This window comes from Triturus cristatus, chromosome 6 (genome assembly GCF_964204655.1).
Source record: "Triturus cristatus chromosome 6, aTriCri1.1, whole genome shotgun sequence".
NCBI lineage: Eukaryota > Metazoa > Chordata > Amphibia > Caudata > Salamandridae > Triturus > Triturus cristatus.
The window spans coordinates 1,318,628,479-1,318,649,627 of NC_140589.1; the positions used below are offsets into that span (position 1 = coordinate 1,318,628,479).

The following is a 21,149-nucleotide window of genomic DNA, read 5'->3' on the forward strand; positions in this document are numbered from 1 at the left end:
AAGGGCACAGAACAAATCAAGGAGCCCAACTCCCCAAACCTCCGAGGCAATAACAACCATGAAGCACCCTGAACGTCAACTGCAAAGACACCACATGCAGAGGCCCAAAAGGAGCACCCGCAAGGCCCTCCAACCCAAGGAGAACCTAACAAGGAGCAAAGGAAGGAAAGACCGGTCTCAGGAGGAAACAACTCCACAACCACCGGGTCACTAAAGGGACCACCGGCTCAAAGGCCGAATCCCGAAAGACCCACAAGCCGCCCATAGAGCTCACAGGGAGGACCAGCCAGACCAAGTCGAAGCCAACCACCAAGAAATCCAAGACACGCACCGGATCCAACGCAGACCCACCCTGTGTCGAATTGTAATCCAGCATTAGGCAAAGGACATGAGAGTCGAAGGGCACCCGGACCCCTAAATAAATTCAACCCCAGAAGGAGAACACCCCAAAGCCACGGGGTACAGCCATACCACAGCTACCTTAAGTCTACAGCACATGGTAGTCCCAGGTGGTCTCCCAGCAAGGCACTAAGCAGTTCCGACCCTGCTTAACAACAGATAACAAGTGATTTCAGGGTACAAAGGCCTTAGACCCCCGACACATAGGGGGAAACAACAAGGGACAACCGGCAATCTCCAGCAAGGCCCCACCACCAACCACAAGAACAGAAGGAACCAAGGCCTCCCAGACCAAACCAGAGCCACCAGGACATATGAGGCCCGACCCAGTCCGACCTGCAGCAGGACCCTCGGAATCAGCAGGCCCCCTCCCACCGGAAGGACAGGGCAACCACCCTCCAGACAGCAACCGACTGAACCAGAGAACAAACCTCACCCCAAGGTGATCCCCGGAGACGTAAACAGGTCCACCACCGGAACCCCGAGCCAGGCCATCAGGCCACCAATCTGGAGGACCCAAGGCAGTTTTCCAAGACAGTCTCAGGACAAGCCGCTCCCGGGACACAAAGGGCGAGCGCTGCAAGAGGCCCCGAACCACCAGCCATCAAGACAACCCCTGGCCAGTGGCCACACCCCCCGGAAACAACAGCTCACAATCGAGAGATGCCAGATCTCAAAGCCCCAGGGCAGGACACACTAGGGGGAACAAGCGCCAATGGGTCCAAGGAACAATCACCATAGCAGCCGACAACAGCCCCCGAACACGCAGCCGCCGGTGAGCAGTGGAAGACTGAGCCCCCAACAACCACCTCAGTTTGCGCAACAGAGCCAGTCCGCAGGGCACCGACAGGAACACCTCACCCACAGTGGCTCTGCAAAACCCCCCAACGAACAGAAGTTCCTGAGTGGGGCAAAGAATGGAATTCTCCAAGCATAGATTCCACCCAAAACAACGAAGGAGCCATCAAACACCCAGTGAAAAAGTCTGAGCAGGAAGGAAATAAGAGGAAGAACAACAAACCGTTCAAGGAAGGGAACACCTGGATCCCCCGAGCATGAACAAAACCACCAAGGGCGCAAAATCTTCAGCAAACACCCCAGGAGACGCAGACAGCCCAAAAGGCAATACCCAGAACCAGTAATGAACAACTCCCACACCGAAACGTAGGAACCACCCTGAAGCCGCGTGTACCGGCATATGAAAGTAGGCGTCCTGGAGAACCAGAGAAGCCAGGAAACCCCCCACCGACAGGAAGGGAAGAAACTACTGAAGAGACACCATTATGAAGGAACGATGAGGGCGACACATGTGTACAGCCTTCACAACCAGGACAGGACGGTAGCCCCCAAATGGCTTCCGGACCAGAAACAGGATCGAGGAACCCCCCCACCCAGACCCTGCAAACTCACAGGCACCCACAACACAGCCCCATCAGAAACTAAGTCCCGAACATCGTGAAATAGAGCCCAACACATCGCCAGAGAACCGGGAACAGGGGCAGCACAGAACACATCCAGTAGCCCAGCCCAACAAGGAGGGACTAGAAGAGGAGGAAGCACCCCGCCGACTTCGGCACATGTGGAAGGAAGGGACCCCCGGCCCCGTTCCACACTACAAAAGGGTTGGGCCACCAATTTGAATGAAATGCCGCCCAAAGCCCGCTTACAACCCGCAAACTTCCCATACCGAGAAATCGGACTGGAGCCAACAAATTATTGTCCTCAGCTGTCATACCAATCAAGGCCTCCAACAGATTCCCAAACAGTATAGAGCCCGCGAAGGGGAGCTCCATCATGGCAGCCTTCCGAGCAGCACTGCTCTCCAAGGCTAAAGTCACAACTGCCACTGAACAGCCACAGAGGTCCTAGCCCCTGCCGCCGCCGTACTAAGGGATATTGAAGGACAAAATCGCCAGGAAACGCAACTGCAGTCCCAACACAGAAAAAGATTCAGAGGGATCCACATCCAGCAAAAACTGCACAGAAAACCCTGACAGCCATACAGAAGCGACTGAACCCGAAAGCAGGGGCAAGTCACAGACCGAACTGCAAGACCAGAGGCAGCAAAAGCCCGCTTCAAGGCCCCTTCAACCCGCATGACCACAGGAGAAGAAGGACCAGCACCCATGCACACCACCAGGCACCGAGATGCCACACCAGCCAGCAGGGATCCACCATCACCACAGCCAGGAAACCTCAGCGAACCACCGTAAAGGATACCCCTCTGCCAGAAACCAGGGAAAAACATGTTTGACAACATCCTTCCACTCCCCCTCTAGCACATTACTCACAGAGTTTAGGAAGAGGGAGGCCTACAACTGGTGATTGGCAAAAAAGTCTACTGACTTTCCTCCCCCCCAAGGACCTATGGAACCCAAACCGTCCTGAACACGTAGCAGAACACCGCAAAGCCTGCCCCCAGGTCTCATCCGAAACCATGTCCGGAGCCATGTCAGCAGAGGCATCTTGCACATGACACTAGGGAAGGAGCAGTGGAAGACCCAGTGACTCCCGCCTCCCCCATACAGCGGAGCCCACTCATGCCCTAACCACTCAACTCCACGATGTGAACAGAACAGAGACACCAGCACCCAACAAATCACCCCAGACCAAGCAATGCAAGATCCATAAGGGCCAACCAGGGAACGCCAAACCCCAACAGGACAGTAGGCCGGCCCACCTGGGACACAAACACCAAAGAAACGACCAAAAAGGCCCCAATCAGAAGGAACCCGAAGGAGCCCAGAAGCCCCTTCCACAGGAACCAGCCCATGAAGACCACGGCCATATAAAATGCATTATAATCGTAGGCTCGTAGCACAGAAATCACAACAACCTAAACACCAGGACTTTGAACACATATCCATTGGAGTGAGAGTCAGAGACCTTAACCACAAGGCCACAGAGACACATTGTGCAGGAAGTACACGTCAGAGAAAACTGACTCAAATTACCAGGAAACCTTCCACCAGGGCGCCCACCCCATGTATTGACAAACAAATACGCTCATCTGAAAGCACAGGCAGCCCTCGTATGATCGGGCACACATTGCTCAAAAAAAACCGCAATGTTTTAAATTTGAAAGCAGAAGTTCAAACTGTGCCAGAACCCAGGATCTGAACCAGGGACCTTTCAGATCATCAGTCAAATGCTCTCCCAACTGAGGATTTCAGACTGCTTGGACAGGAAGCGTCACGTGGCAGGTTAAAGAGGCCTGGGATGAAACCAGGGTCATGCAGCCTTGGAATACAGTGCCCTGCCTTTCTAAAGCACCGGCCCGAGCTTGTGACACGAGATACAGACCATGAAGCAGAAACAGCAGGAAGAAAAACATAAAGGGAAACACGGGCCTGAAACGAGACGAGCACCGAGCCCCTCATACACACCTCCAAGGAAGAGCCAAACCGCCACGCCTCTGGCGCGCAGAGAAGCCAGCCACGCCCAACACACCTCCCCTCCCTCCCCAGGTATACCCGCTAGAGCAGGGAACAAACCTGGAAGAGGGGAGGCCGCAGCAGGGAGTCACCCCTAAAGCTGGGTCTCAAACATACATGGAATGACAGGTACTTCAGGGGATTAAACGGCCGCCGAGCAGACCGTTTCACACTCACCCGAAAGGAGGCACAGGTCCAGCACCCCCCATGACGAAATTGACAGGGAGATATTCCGCAGAAAAAACAAACAGGATGTGGATGGGCGGGTCACAGGGTTATATACCTCAGGGTATGGGTGTGGCCTGGAGGGAAGGAATAGGTTTTTAGTTGCTTGGGAGTTTCTGGTGGGAGGAGCTATGCTCATTAGTAAGGACTGGGGTGGGGAGGGCTGACGAGGAGGTAATGAGGCGATCAACATTCGTGTTGTCCGGTAGTGAAAAATAACTCTTACCTCTCTATCACACACCCTTCAGCAACCCGCCTACTTCATTAAAAAAAGGGTCCGATGCCACTTTAATCAGTGCCTCTCGCCGCTCCATGTAGATACACTAGTGCAGTTTGCACTCCATTTTACCTCCTTTGCGGTCCCACAGAGTTTGTCTGCTTCTGGGTTCCGGTTGAGGCAGTTCAATTTTTCAGTCTCCGAAAACTAGACCGTCAACCTGACAATGATTCTTTCACTGATTTTCTCACTACATACTGTGAGTGTTGTCACCTATTCTATTATGGTGCGACCCCTTCATTAGAGTGACAGAACAAATGCTCATGTTTATGTTTATTGAATTATTGTGTCACCTGGAGTACTTTTATTGGCGACGGGTGTACGGACTATTCCAAAGATGTGCCAATGGTCTGCAAATAAAATATTGGCCTGATTCTCTGCTGTCAGGGAGACGTCCTGTAGAGACTACACACTATACTTAGCTCCTATGTCCCGATCTACTGGCAGAGAGGAGGTAAATATCCCTGTTACCATGTCTTAGTTTAGAGATTGCTCAGTTGGTGCTAGGGAATTTCATCGTTTAGGGCGTTTATGTCACTCCAGGTTCTGTAGACCCATTTTTGCTCTCTTAATAGTAGTAGAGTCATAATATTCCCAGCATTTGAGGGAATGGATGGTTCATCCAATACCGTTCAATGGATATCTCTTGTTATGTTATGTTATGTTATGGGGGATTTGTAAAGCGCACGGCCACTCCGGAGAGTGTCCCGGCGCTAAGAATGTACCACTTGAGAAGAGAGATCCTGAAATCTTCCAGTCCTGCACGACATAGATTATTGATGGAACAGCCAGGTCTTAAGTTGGCGTCTAAAACTAAGGAGTTCGGGTTCAAGTCTGAGGGAAAGAGGCAGTGAATTCCATAATCTACCTACAGCCACCTGAAAGGGGCGTCCTCCCTTCCTAGCTTGAACATTTTTTGGCACCACTAACAGATGTTACTCTGTGATTTGCTTCTACTAAGTGTGTAGTTAGTTTTCTCGCAGTTCTTTTGCACTTGATGTTACTTTTGTGCTCTGTGAATTCATATGTTTACCGTACGGGTAGTCATGCCTACATAAAGGTTACATGGGTACCGTATTAGATAAATAACATTCTCAGAATTACAGTTAGTATGTTTTGTTTGGACCCAAGGATATTTGAGTCCCACATCTACTGTTTTTGAGCTACACGTAAGGGAGCACACTCCGCATCCTCTGCATGGAGTGTGGCCTGACACTGGGGGTAGGTTGCATAGTCTTGGTTGTTGCATTTTTTCTTTAAATTGAGGTCTTGTATGCAGCACCATGTCCATAATGCTTGCGCTTTTCTTGAACGAGAATATTGGTGTGGTGACATGTAGCCCATTTGAGTTAATAATCCGCCAGTTCGTAATTATTTTTTTCATGTGGTTGGAGGCTGTGTTAAAGGTATTATCTTGTCCACCTCGTTCTTTTCTTTGTCTTCCAGTAGGGCCTCTCTGTTAAAAATTCCTAGCCCTACGTTGGGCTTGATCTATGACCCTCAAAGAATAGTCCTTTTCCCTCAATTTTTTCCGTAATCACTCTGATTCCCGCTTGTGGTCTCTAATGTGAGAACATTTTCTGTGGCGACGTAGGAATTGTCCAAAAGGTAAGTTCTCACAGAGGGACTTGGAATGAAAACTCTTGAAGGAAAGAAGATTGTTCCTACCCGTTGGTATGTGATAAACCTGTGTATTGAGTCTTCCTTCTTCTGCTTTTATAACGAGATCTCGGAAGGGTAATGCTTTGTTGGTGACCGTAGATGTGAAGCATAGAAAGACATTTCTCTTGTTTAGCCAATCCAGGAAGTCCATTGGTGAGTTCTGATCTCCTCTCCATATCACCAGGACATCGTCAATATATCGTTTCCAGAGTCTAATTGACCCTGTCCATTGGGAATTCTCTGCATATATATGTAGATTTTCAAATTCTGATACATAAAGGCAGGCCACGCTAGGAGTGAAAGCACTGCCATTGAAGTCCCATTAGCTTGCAGGTATTTCGTCCAATTGAACTCAAAAACAAATTTTGTCAGGGCTATTCTTGCGAGGTCCAAGATGAATGTCCTGGGAGTTTGGTATTGCCTGTTTTCTCGGTTTAGGGTGTCCTCAATCATCCTCAGTGTCTCATCTTGGGGTATATTTGTGTGCACATGTGGGCATCGACCTTGTTGGAATCAAATCATGTTGTGTAGCAGGCTTCCATACCTAGTATTGTTACTATCGGTCTATGTAGTCAGACACATCCTTTTCTGTAGCTGGCTGGAGTAACTTAGGGTTGGTACATGAGGTGCTGAGAGTCAAATAGAAATCTTCAGTGTAGGTGGATGCATTACCTTAGGTTCTTACTAAGCATCCCTAGAGTCGGACACAAAGGTTCTCTGTAGTAAGCTGCACCAATCATTTATCTGGAGCTGGCTATGATAACTTTATTTGCTACTGAGGCCCTAGGTGTTAGAAACAGATGTTTTTGTAGGAAGCTGCACTACCTTAGGTCATAACTGTAGGTGCATGGAGTCAGATACAAATCTTCTCTGAAGCAAGGTGATGTCCTTTATGTTGTTACTGGAGGTCCATCAAGTCAAACACAAAAAGATTTATGAGCAGATTGCAGTACTGTAGGTCATTACTAGAAGTCAGACGCAAATCTTCTCTGTTGGGAGCTGCACTACCTTAGAGTATCACCAGAAATCCATGGAGTAACACACAAATATTTTTCTGTAGCTGGCAGCAGTACCTTGGGGTTTCAATACATGCCCCTGGTGTAAGAAACAAAAGGCCTGATTTAGATCTTGGCGGTCTGACTGCCAGCCTGCTGTGGGCTCCAGTACTCTGTCGGGTTAGCGGAGTCCCGCCCGCCGTATTTAGATGTGTATGCGATACACAGAAGACCACTGCGGTAGCGGTCCTCTGTGCTGGCAACCCAACCTCCATCGCCGCCCTGCCAGCTGGTTCCCACTGAGCCAATTTTGACGTTCTTGTTGAGTTGGCGGTGTTCTGTCGGCGGAGTGAAGATGGGGCAACTCTGGTGGCGGGGAGACAGATAGGTGGAATTTCATTTTTTACGCATACCACATATGTTATGTGTGTGTCCATATGTGTATGTAGGTTATTTGTAGTGAACCCATGTTGTACATTCTGCACTGCGGCCCGCCAACATACACACACCATGCACTGTAGACCCACACACACCACGTGCACTGAACTTTGAGTCCATCAAAATGGAGTGCCGGTCCATCGAAGGTCAAGGTGCGCTAGGACAGGAGGGAGGACCTAGAAGAATGTGAAGAGGAGGAAACTGCAGCCTGTACCCTGAAAAAAGGTGGGTTTTCGCCCCTTTTCGTCCCTTTGCACTGACTCGAAGTAGGAGGGATTCCCAATGGAATTCCCTTTGAAACAAGCCAGAACAAAATACTGACAGTGGGAATCATGCCAGGAGTCCCATTGCTGCTACAGCCCACCCCGCTAAAGGGGTGGGGGGCAAAGTCCTGGCGGAGTCAGCGGGACTGCTGCGGTCTTCTCCCCATTGACCTCCAGCATCTAAATCGGCTAGGTGGACCACTAGGTAGGCAGGCAGGAAGACCACCAAAAAAGACCATTCCGTTGTGGTCCCACCAAGATCTAAATCAGGCCCAAAGTGTTTTCTGTAGGATGCTACACTACCTTGAGTCATTACTATAGGTCCATGGAGTCAGACATACATCTTCTCTGAAATAGGGCTAAGTCCTTTCTGTTGCGCCCAGAGGTCCATGGAGTCAAACATAAATTATTTTCTGGGGCAGACTGCAGTACATTAGGCTGTTTCTGGAGGCCCATAGAGTCAGACAAAAATCTCTCCAGGAAGCTGCACTGCCTTAGGAGCCACACACAAATCTTTTTTCCTGAGCAGGCTACAGTAGCTTGGGTTGTTACTTAGAGGCCTCTAGTGTAAGAAACAAGTCTTTTTTCTGTAGGAAGCTACAATCCCTCAAGTCATTGCTAGAGGTCTATAAAGCCAAACACAAATCCTTTTTAGAAGCTGACTCCAGGCACCTTAGGTCATTGCTAGAGGTCTCTGGTGTTAGAAATATGGCATTTCCATAACAGGGTGTGGTACCTTAAGTGATTCCTAGAGGAACTCCTCTAAGCTGCATAAAGGTTATGTCATCTCGGCATTTAGAAAGGTGCTTCCGGGTAGGATACATTCACTATGGATAAAACGACTATTTTGCTGGTTCACACAATGAATAAGCTGTCCATCTGAAATCTGAACCCCAAGCTGGCAAGCATACCCTATTTTTCGATGCCATGCCAGTTTTGGTATACAAGGGCTGCCAACACACTCATGATCATTGAATATCATCTACGTGGCAGAGTATGGCTCCAGCTTCTTTCTTGTTAAATGTGGTCCCATATTGTAGTGAAGGCAGGTTTTGTTTCAGGCAAAAACGTTACCCACCAGACAAAATCATTCCCCTGATCAGGAGCTCTATGCATTGTTTTTGGCAGACATTGAACAGCATGGTTAACTGCAAACAGAGGTGTGTCAGCAGTGTGCCAGTTGAATCCCAGATGCCTGTAGAAACTTAAAAATTGATGAGTTTAACTTTGGGCCAGTAGGTCGGAAAACACCTTTAATGTACATGATAGGAACAGATACAGAAGTAGAATCATACTGAAATATACCTAATGGACATTCTGGGGTTAGCGTTGAAAACGTGGCATCGATCCAGCTGTTAGAGACTGCATTGCTTGCCTCTGCGCAGTCGACCCCCTATTGTTGCAACATACATATATGTGACATGACTGGAAAGCCAATCACATCCAGAAATAATTTAAATTTGGTGTGAATAATTATTTTGACAGCTGTGCTGGACGATTTGCAATACAAACCACAATATCTAAAAAAAAAACATGACTCCTATGGAAATGTTAAAAATATTTTTCTGCCAGTATATGGAAAGGGACAGCAATGGTGTCACTGATATGTGAATGACCATATGTGACAGAATTACCTTGGCAAAAAAGGTTGGAAGAATGGAATTCCCAACTGGATAAACAGTTGGACACATCTTTGTGGTTTTCAGGTTCTAGGATGGGGGGGGGGGTGTTTAAGGATTATTAGAACATTGGAATGTTGGTAGCCCCATTGAAAACAATGGAGTGCTCCGGGCTTATAATGGCTGGTATAAGCCCCGAGGGCCAACATTCCAATGTTTCTTTGTTCACAGCCAGAGCTGTGAACAAAGGCTTCAGGGAGCCCGAGGCGATTTCAATCCCCTCAAGCACCCTGAAGGTTTTATTTGTTAGAACATTCTGCCCTCTAGTGGCAGAATGTTCTAATAGCCTTATAGCCCTTCGTAGCTGGGCTATACCGGCTATTAAAGTCCCGCTGCTTTGTTAAAGTCCCTCCCCTTCGGCTCGGGCCTTTAACGCTGCAGCGGGCCTTTAATTTCCTATAAGGCTAACACAGAGAGCCTTGAACATGAAAATACAAGTATGCAACAGTTATTTGGTGACAGGCTGGTACATAAGAACACGGAGTGTGAGCCCGTCTGAGACTCCATTGGCTAATTCAGCAAGATTCCTCATAAATGAAAATCAATTACCTTGAAATAACTTCAATCAAACTTCTCAGCCTTAAATTGAAAAAAAATGAAATATTTCAGTGTGTGTTAATCGAGTAAATTGCCCTCCCTCTGTCGCTGAATATTCCAATGTTGCTATGTTATCAATCATCAAATATTTTACAATAAAAACGTGTTGTCTATGTTAGAAAAGTTACCATCAATAAAAACATGATTACCTTCTATCATAAATGTGTAACTAGTCCACCATTCTATATCATTAAGAGGCCCAGGAGGCCAACTCTGACTTAAACTATAACAAAATATTTCTTTGTTTTTAACAAAAAAACTTTTGCTTTAAAGTAATTTGGCTTTTTTTTAATAAAAAAAGGAAAATGAAAGATTTTCTATATTTAAAATCAATTACAGATATGGTGACCCACAGCCCTGTGATTGAGTCCAAAGGAGTGGATCAAAATTTGTGACCTACCTAATGAATATTTATTACGTGGATTGGATTGCGACCGGTGTGATTCCTTTCTTGGCGAATCAAGCAATTAGTTCACAAAATCAGGTCGGTACACAGTTTGTAATTGCTTGATACATCTGGCACTAAGCTCCCAACTTGGGGGGGGCGTGTCTTGCACCCCAAACCAGTCGCACAGCGTTATTGCGCAAATCCATAATACTTCAAAATTTATCATTTCTTGACCAAATAATCATTCATTTCTCTGTTTACTGATAGACTCCACTTGATCCACAATCAAAGAATCATGCAATTTTCCAAATTTCCAATGCTTCTGATGAGACCATCCGGACTTCTTTCAAAAAACACGTGCAACGCTCCCAACACCACATTCCATTTCACACCAGTCTGTTTCACAGTGATTTCATTGCCCTTCCTTCGGATGTCTTTTAACATAATCCATCATGTATGATATTCTCTGCACTCTCTTCTATCAAATGTTGTGCCGCATCATAATTGATATTGGACTGCACAATACTTCTAATTTGATTGAAAGACAATTATTTTCATTTTATACTTCATCTTTTTCAAGGAGAGAGACCTGCATTGGCCATAACGTCTATATTAGTCAGTTCATAACATTTTGATTTGGCACATGTTGCCAGAAACATTCTGCTTTTTTCAGACCCTATTACCATGCTTTACAATTAAACATGGTTTGCCTCTGTGTTACAAAGTAACTTTAAACTTGGAGATGTGTGAAATTTGCATAATTTGATTTTGCGTAATTATGCAAAATTTATACAAATTGTGTGAAGTTAAATGGATTATACAAAATGCAAAACCATTGTTTGGCACTATGTTTTGGCATGAAATGCAGATGTGAGGATATGTTTCACACAAAGAAATTCACAAAATACAAGTAAGTCAAACAAAAGTCTCAAGCTTTCTGGCTGTGCGCATTGTTCCTGTGGGCTTGCACTAAATTATTGCCACAAATGGTTCGAATTACAAAACTTGATATAATGGAGTAATGTTGGAAGTAACTTGAAGCTACACAAATTAAGCAAGATTACATTAGTATAACTCAAATTTCGCCCGGGAACTGGGAACCGAAACCAGCCCTGGCAAACTGCTCGGCCCAGCCCCCCTGGAGGGAGGGGGGTGCAGTCGAGATGTTTGTGAGGGACGGTGTTGGCCAATTTTGTTACAGAGGGCGATATTGCCGACCCCGGTAACAAAAACGGCCCCAGGGGCCCAAAACCAACCCCCACCCTGGCAGCCCACCGGGGAAATGCCTGGTGCCCACAACTGCCAGTCCAGCCCTGCCCGGGACTACTCTAATGTGCATGTTGAAATCATTGCCAAAGAATACACATACTACGCCAGCTGCCTCTGCTAGATCCGAAGAGGGTCTGCAACTATTTCCAGGGACATGGGTCCAGGTCCCTTGCTCACTGTGCCACAGAAACCAAGCTGCACCTGACTGACGAGCCGGTAGTCAGATTGAAACCAGTGATGATGTGCTTGTGTTCTGGTTCAAAGAGGAGCTAGCTTGACAGTTTGGGCAGAAGTGTTCCTATTGGAGTCGGACCAAGACTGATTTGCATATGGCTGGACCTAATCTGAGATGGCATAGTAGGCAAATGGACTATGGGCTGGAATGCTACCCCATGCGATTTCCTGTGGTAAGAAAAACTGCAAGCATTCCTCCCATCTCTTTTTGTGTTTGTGATGGAACACCCCAAGTGGCCAAGAGAATGACCAATGTTGGGTCTGATCTTGTGATGCTTGGGTTCCAGTTCAGAGAAGACCTGGCTGGGCAGGTCAGGCTGGGCTGTTCATATTGGAGCAGGGCCAAGACTTATTTCCAAATGAGAAGGTCTAATCTGAGGTGGCAGGAGGGCAAAATAACTTTAGGTTGGAATGCAACCCAGAGTGGCTGAGAGTAGTTACACAATTCAATTCAATTTTATTGATTTAGATCTCTTACAAGATCAACAATTATACATAAATTTATATAAACGTCTTCTATAGACATTGTAAAAAACTCATTTTTAAAACATGATTATAATAGAATTCCTAAATGTATACAGTTTATTGCAAACAAATTCATTTGGTGGGCATTCAAAACAAGCAATCAGATCAGTGGTAGAGGGGAAGATATATCTAAAAACAATAGGTTTTATAAAACAATTTCTAGCCTCGTCTACCTCCTTATTGGAACATAAACTTAAGACATGTATTAAATCCTGGGTTCTGTAATAGCATTTATCGCAAACCCCACTATGATCATCTTGGTTACTCCATACCTAGACGCAGCATGATAATACATATCCTGACACTGTGCTCTAAAGTAAATCTTACACATTTTTGAGGGATCTTAAACTTGATAGTAGAGGTGAAAGATTTATAATGAGACAGTTGAAGGTAGTGTGCCTTATCAAGCTCATAGCTTAATCGAGGAGTCATATTTTTCTAAAAGTGCTTAAGGTGTGCTAGATTCTGTAAATTGAAAATATTCTAAAGCTGTCCTAAGATTTATTTGGAAAGTATTGTATTTTTTGTTGACTTAAAAGTTTCATGTTTCAATAAGGCCCTTAAAGACTGAGAGTAGTTTCACAAATTACAAGCATTCCTTCCATCACCTTCTGTGTTTTTAAAGCTGTGTGCCAGGTTTACGAAGACAGGTGTAACTTTTCACTCTCACATTATGCCGATGCTTGTGCTCATGTTAGGCTTGTTGAGGATACGTACTAATGTTTGTTTCCCAAACGGTGATAACTTATTACTGTCTTGGGGAACAGTGCTACTTGTACAGTATTTACTAAAAAAATGACGTATGTTTCAAAAGTCCAAGGGGTATATTCACAAGAACTTGTGCTAAACATCACCAAAAAATGTTAATGCAACTTTACAGATCACAGGCAATCGTGGGAAAATACCCCCTTATCAACGTGGAATTCACAACAAGGCTGCCCCATGCGATAGTTTGCCAAAACCGCTGCCAATGCCAGGGATACAACCACCCCGACGGACCCCCCAATGCTAAAAAACCTGCGATGGGACATAGCGTGATGAAGAAATCAGTGATAAGCAGCACCAGGCCTGCAACACACTCCTGACAGGCGGGAAAAATCACCATAAAATTAGAGAAAACACCCAAGCACAAACTGACTAACACCCAAACACCATGGAGGCAGCCGGAGCAGGTGCAGAGGACGAGCGCAACCCCACAAGCACCCCGGACGACCAGCCCGGGGCTCGGGCACAGGGAAGGGCAAGGACAAAAAGAAGAGGAAGACGAAGTTCAGTCTGCAAGCGAACAGGATCATAGTCACGGAGGTGATGGAACACCATCAACAATTGTTCGTCACCGCCAACGTGTCATTGGGCACCAAAACTGGAAGATGGCGGGACTTCATGGACAAGGTGAATGCTGTCAGAGAGCACAAGAGGACAATGGCGAGGTCAAGAGGAGATGAAATGACATCAAGCGAAAGACCAAGGAGAAACTCGCAGGCAACCAGAAGGCAGCAACGCAGACTGGAGGTGGGGGCCCAGCGCCACAGCTCGTGCTGGATGACATGGAGGAGCTGGTGTCGACAGTCATCAGTGTGGATACTGTGGCCGGAGTCGGAGGACCGGACACGGCTTGACAGGACACAACACAACTGCAGCAGGGTGAGTGACCACCAGGTACTGGGGGGATGGGTGGAGATGGCCACGATGGCACACATGCACAATCAAGCAGCGCACAGTGCACACCCTCAATGACTCTGGGTCATCTCCCAGATCTATAGACTATCACAATGTACAATGCCATGCTGTCTGAATGTCAACATGTCCCATGCGGCTACATACATGTGGACACATTGCAATCACCATCTCCCCTACACATTGCAGGGCCACCGTCAACAACCCTGCAGAGCAGTCCTAGCCACTCTTCACTGATGACGATGAGGACAACCCCAGCATCAACGCACAAGCCCTCCTAGACATCATTGACATCATCCGCGACTCACCTCCAGGATCAAGGCTGCCAAGCTGCATCGAGGGGACCCCACCCACCACCTAAACCACCCAGCAGGAGGCACCCACGGTCCCGGCAGTCTCCCAAGACCCCCAGGAACAGCACACAGTCTTCCAACGCAGTTTGCTGGAGGGCCAGAGGGAGATGACTGAGCAGGTGCGGGTGGGGTTCAACCTCATGGCTACCAAACTGGATGCCATCCATGGGTGTCTAGGCCTGCTCCAAGGTCTCTAACGAGCCCTGACTGACATCGCTGGAGTCATGACGCGGAGAGAACACCTATCCGCTCAGAGGGGCTCCAGCGGTACCAGCCGTGAGCTGGCATGCTGGGGCTCATGGAGGACATGGTGCAGAAGGAGGCGGAAAAGATGGCAGCCACCGCTGCACACCAGCGAAATGTAGCTTGGATCTACCAAGCCCTGCAGATCCTCATCATGGCATTGCTGCCACAAGGTGTGGCGATGATGAATGCTGCTGCCTCCACACCATCCACATCTCCACCCCCTGGTGTGCCATTGCCTCATAGTGCAGCAGATGTATCCACTCCGGCACCTGATGTGTCAGTGGCACACAGTGCCTCAACCGGTACTGCAACACCCACAGGTAGGGCTTGTTTTAAAATGCATGATATACACAAGTTCTTCTATACTTTTAAATTACATTTGAAACTCCTTTGTTCTCTAACTTCAAATTATGATTCTGTTTTTCCCCAACAGCCCCTGGGAAAATTGGTCTCACTAGTGCTTTTTTCCACCCTCTAAGAACAATCTGGGAAAAGTATCTTTTTTACTAGAAAAATCTTGGGAAACTTTTTGGGCAAAATTGTTACACAAAAAATGTATATGTCTTGAAAATATTCCTAAACAACTTTTTATAGGAAATTTCTCCTGCATTTTATGCAAGATGACAATCTTTGCAACTTTCTAGAGTCGCTAAATGTGTCACCTGTGCAAATCCTCAGCACCTATTGACCATTTTTTGGGTCGCAAAAAGGTATTCAAATGCTATATACAACAATGTTCCTTCTAAAAAGACTATAGAAGAAACTCAGGTAACAATCCAACCCATTTATGAAAGGGACCTTTAACGAGCATTACAGCTGAAGACATCTCAGGACTTCTTTGGTAAATTGCAAGACTCTGTCCCTCCCGCTCTATGATCCAGATTACATAAACATTGCACAGATTTTTTTAAAAATGCAGCAAATGCTGTTTTGCACTTTGCTTCTTGTGGAACGGGGAGAGGATCAGATAGATTATGCTCAAGATCCCATTACATAAACAGTTTTGCATCGGGAAAAAAAAATTAGAAATAGATTGCGAATGAATCAAAAATGTATATGACCTATCTCTAGTTTATAAATGAATGTGTACATGTAATAAGGTTTTTTTACAAAGTTAAAGATGTGAGTGTAGCCTTTGTTGATAAATAAAAGAAAAAGATATTCCTTTAGGATGCTGCAATAAAAGGAAATGAAGCAAAACGATTTTCACAGAAACTAGTTACATCTTTTTTCATTTTAGAAGTGTGGGAAATTAAGGTTGATCCATTATTAGTAAAACAGAGAAAACCTAGCAAATTCAGATGACAGACCTGTTTTGCTCCGGTGTAAAGCTAAGTATGTAATATTTTTTTTATATAAAACCTGTGTGCTCTATGCCTATTGCACAGGTATAGGGACAATGCTTAAGAGCATTTGCCACAGTTCTGCACCACTGTAGACTTTATGTAATCTATTGTAGAGTACCAAGAAATTGCACAGCATACTTAAACCCTTGGCTCCTAGTGAAGCATGGTCGGTTCATGCACTGACCGTATAGAGCGTTTAGAGTAAATTAGTTTGAACTTTTCCATGTTAGTGTATCCTAGCCTCGTCAACTGCATAGCTCAGTCACAGGAGACATTCATGTAATCATTCATCACTTTAATTTTAAATTACTGCTGCAATTTGCCTGCTCTGGTCCGCCGAAGTGTGCGACCAAGCCAATCCATTTGCACGGAAAGTCCAATGGTCGACTTGAAGCGCTTGTACCAACTGTTAGGTAACAATAACAACCGTTTTTAAAGCGCCCAGAAGCAAAGTATGAAGCGCTGCCTGAAAGACAAGATAATATTGTAGTCAAGAGCACGCCACATCTATTCTGCTGCAGTCGAGGCTGCCCACACACAGACAGCAGCCCAGGCGGGCACCCCAGGGCATCAGGCACAGGCGCAGTGGATGCTGAACAAGAGAGCCTGGCCGCGCAGAGCGCCACCTACCGAAGAGGCTGTTGCTGAAGCCGTCCCAGACGCAGCCTGCCCAGTCCCAGGCCCAGCGGCCACGCAGGCAGGACAGGAAGGTGAGGCCGACCCCAAAGATGGAGACCAGCAGGTCGCTGAGGCTGATGTTCAACAGGAGCAGGTTGGTGGGCGTCCGCAAGCGCCTGAACTTGCAGTACATCAGCAGCACTAGCAGGTTATTGCACACGCCTACCACTCCGATAGTAGCCGCGGCCAGGGCTAGCAGCTCGTAGGCGCCGGCGCTGAACTTGGGGGGCTCGGCAGGGTCCCATCCTGCCGAGCTGCTGTTCAGCCCCTCAGGCATGGCTGCTGCCGGGTGGACTTCACATGCTGCGGTCCTTCCGCGTGCCCGCACCAGTTGTACTCGCCGCTACAGCCCTGTGCCTGCCTGAGCCCCTGCACGGTTGTTGTACGTGCAGGAATATGTGCTACAAGCTGAGACGAGGAGAGGGGCAGGGAGAGAGAGAAGGGGTGACACTGACAGCTCCCTCCCCCTCCCCGTCATCCTTCTCCTCCTTCAACATTAGTGCAACTTAAGTTTCTCCATGGCTCGCTGCGCCCTGGGCTGACGGTGACTTATCGAGGTTCATGCAGTAAGTGCGCAGATAACTCGTTTCCTTCTTTCATCCATCCCCTCCCTTTCGTTCTCTTCCGCTCTCTTTCCTCTCTTTGCTTTCCTTTCGTTCCCTACACATGCCCACCTGTCCATTGTCTGTCGTTCGTTTACCTGTCCCCCTCCCCCATCTTTTGCCGTCTATCCTTTTCTTTTAACCCTGCAAACTCCCTCCCCCCTTTCATTTTTTTTCTCTCTGCCTTGCGTGTTCCCTTGGCTGGTGAATAATGCAGTCGAGGATACAGCCCTGCTGTAACTAACTCTGGCCAGGCAAGGAGCTAACCAGGGTTCTGAATTTAGATCGCGCTCTCCCCGCCAGCGAATCATCACGGGTGAGTAAAAGAGGCCGCCTCTACAGGAACGGTAATAGTTGCTTCGCGGACTCTCATGCACATGAGTTTATGGGCAAGTCAAAAACGTCACCGAAAACGAAAGATCAACTATTTGAAGCTGGACATACCGTTACGTTCCTCTGCTTTGAGGACAGATGTAGGTATTGCACACAGTCGTTTATTTTGCGAAGGATCTGCCTAATTTGCGTATAGATAAACCGACTATGGTGGTGCTTTATTTGTTTCAAACTGAACACAACACATACACACACACATATATGTATACATATAGAGAGATGAGAGTACACATACGACGCATCTGTGTAATATGGTCCAATATTGTCATCAAGGGTTCTGACAACGAGGCCAAAGGGCAAGTGGTTTGCAAATACCACCAGAACCCTGAGATCACAATAAGTGGACCATAATATACGTTACGCATACGGGGGCATATTATCAAGAAGCGGCGTTAAAATCATCGCCGCTTTAGCGGCAGAAAACTGCCGCTAAAGCGGCGATAATGGGCTTGATAATATGCCGCAGAGAATTCCAATAGAAGCCCATGTTGACACCAGAACATGGGCTTCTATGGGAATTCTCTGCAATATTATCAAGCCCATTATCGCCACTTTAGCAGCAGTTTTCTGCCGCTAAAGCGGCGATAATTTTAGCACCGTGCTTGATAATATGCCCCTATGTATTTGTGATCAAACATGTTTATATCGGGGTAGTTTCCTTAAAAAGGTCGTTTTCTTCAAGGATGAGCTAAAACTGTGCGCTGACTGTAATTCGCATGTTTAGGTTTTATCTTTCTTGAACAACTTGTTGATAAATCAATAGGCAATGGTGCGGTTCCATTGAGTTACGCGACTCTGTGATGTCAGTGCTTCCCATTTAAATATAAGGGGCATATTTACAAGCTGACAATAAAAAATTATCGCCGCTTTTACGGCCGTTTTCGGCCGAAAAGTGGCGATAATCTTATCGCCTAATTAGCAAGGCCATGCTAACGCGTGAAACCTTGCTTTAGCGTGGGTATTCCTAACGCTCAGCTTTGCATCTCTCATGAGATGCAAAGTGGGCGTTCCTGACCTAACATGACAGGAGAAATGTCGCTAAGCGACATTTCTCCTATCATCAAGCCCCATGCTATGAAGCATAGCGGCAGGACAAGTAGCGATAACCCCTGTTATCGCTACTTTCCTTACGCCTGCTTCAGGACTGACTTAGCCATGATATCCCATGGAAGGTGGATATCATGGCTAAGTTTGTGAGTCCCTATCAGCAAGCTAACGCCACATTGCGTGAGATTATCGCTGGGTTTCCAGCGATAATCTCACGTTAGGCAGTTAGCGCTAGGATTCTTATCGCTGAGGAGATAAGCGTTGCTAATAGCACGCTATCTCAGCGATAAAAATCCACGTTACCCGGCGATAATTATCCTCACGCTAAGAGCGCAGAGCGATAATTATCGCCGGTTGTTGCTGATATGCCCCTTGGGCGCAGGGCTTGATGATAGGAGAAATGTCGCTTAGCGACATTTCTCCTGTCATGTTAGGTCAGAAAAGCCCACTTTGCATCTCATTGGAGATGCAAAGCTGGGCGTTAGGAATCCCCACGCTAAAGCAAGGTTTCACGCGTTAGCGTGGCCTTGCTAATTAGGCGTTAAAATTACCGCTGCTTTTCGGCCGAAAACGGCCACAAAAGAGGCGATAATTTTTTAGCACCAGCTTGTAAATATGCCCCTTTGTTTCAATAGTCTTTATTCGGTCAAGATGTTGATTCTAGAAGCACAAGGTAAAAATACATTACGGACAATCAGTAAGCATAAAAAGTACATAAAGATAAATACATATTAGTCTCGAAGAGTAACAAGACATCTATTATGATTAAAAGCAAAAATGTGGCATTTTATAAAGCATATCTCTTTCTCAATTTAATAGCAGTAGAAATATAATTGAGAACAGCAAAGCAGACTGTAGGGGAGGCTAAATGTTGTAAGAAGATCTTGGTAACATGTAAAGTGCTCATGCTTTAAATTGGGCGTAAAAAGCGGGCCCTCAAAGTATGGTACAAGGTGCAAAAGAGCATAAAGTGCACCGTGGATTGGGAGGAAAAATTGTCACATGGGCAGCTTGGTAGAGATGCAAACCATGATCCTGCGAGGGGAAAGGCAACTAGAAAATGGATTGTATTTAGTCTTAGCCCAGTTAGGTAGAATCTATATATAGGCTCCATCCCAGAAATGGTGGAGATTGTCATATAGTTGAGGGATAAGGCCTTGTCTAATGATCTCTCTATTCTGGCCTTCTCTTTGTGCAAGAAATATTTCTGTTTTAGCAAGAATTTAGTCAATCCCCCACATAATTATAAAAATTTGCAAATTTCAACGAATATTGTGTTCCAAGCTCACATTTTTTTAAATTATATGGTGAGAGAATGTGGCGCATGATTGTAATTTTTGCCTCATAATTTAGAAAACCTTGCTGCATAATTTGGTCTGTCATGCCGCATAACCCTAGTAATCCAGACAGTGTTAAAGAGCTATTGAGTGGTTTAGAAGCTGCAACAACTTAAGGTTCTTCTATAGCGCGTACTGTGAACTGAGTCCCCTATAGGTGTCTACATGAATTCAGATTGTGGTGGGTATCTATGATGGGCCACAAATGAGAGCTCTGGAGCTGAGAATAAAGGCAGTACACGTTTTTTCACTGCCTGTAATGGGGTAATGATGGGGTTCAGACTACCTGCTCTTCTAATACTAAGCCTCTCTGTAGAGTGCACTGAATGATGGCCAAATATGTGGCAAGAATAGTAGCATGAAAGTGTGTGAACGAGGTACACAACTGTCAAAATGTGGACTGTAACAAGGGAAAAGAAAATGCAGTATTACAATTGGGCTAGTAGGTTACATGTGCCGTGGGCTGGTGAAGTGGAGCTTATCCACATGTGTGTCACATTGGGAAATCTTTACCGCAACTTCATCAAGTGGCTCTCCGACGATGACGACTATTCCTTGGACATGGCCTGATGCTTTGCCCGGCTGAAGACTCTCCCTTCTCCAGCAAAGTCTTCAAGATTTTTTTAAATTCTGAATGTAAGCGGAGACGGGACCCAATCCATCTATTGTATCTGGCACACGCTCCATCGTGGTTGGCCTTAACGTTTGACTTTGACCCGTCTTGTGCGACCAGATTAGCACTTTGCTCTTTTTGGTGCTATCTTTCACTAAAACCTTTGAGAATTTCATAACTCCGGTTCTACTAATTGGATTTCATTTGTTTAGATGCCGTTTTATTTATTGAAATGTACTCAATGTTTCTAATTTGGTTTGGGCTTTTTCTTGTATTGTGTTTTCACTTTGTTGCTGTTTTTGTGATACAGAAATACTTTACACAGTGCCTCCAAGAAAAGTATGACTGCTTTTGTGTAGGGAAGATTAGTAACACAGACACATACACACAGATAGAGCTAACAGGTAGACTTTAACAAGAGACAACGCAAACCTCGAGATGTGGGACAGGCAAGATGTAAAAGGATGATTGT

General features: G+C 46.2%; 1 protein-coding gene across 1 annotated transcript in view; it reads right to left on the minus strand.

The window, feature by feature from the left end:
• OPN3 (opsin 3) overlaps positions 1 to 17,113 on the minus strand; it is a 502,815-nt gene extending 485,702 nt beyond the window's left edge. The window contains exon 1 of the mRNA XM_085612310.1: positions 16,638 to 17,113. Within this exon, the coding sequence (XP_085468436.1) occupies positions 16,638 to 16,962 (325 nt within the window). The 5' untranslated portion in view covers positions 16,963 to 17,113. The remainder of the gene's footprint in view (positions 1 to 16,637) is intronic.
• Between the last annotated feature and the right edge of the window lie 4,036 nt (positions 17,114 to 21,149).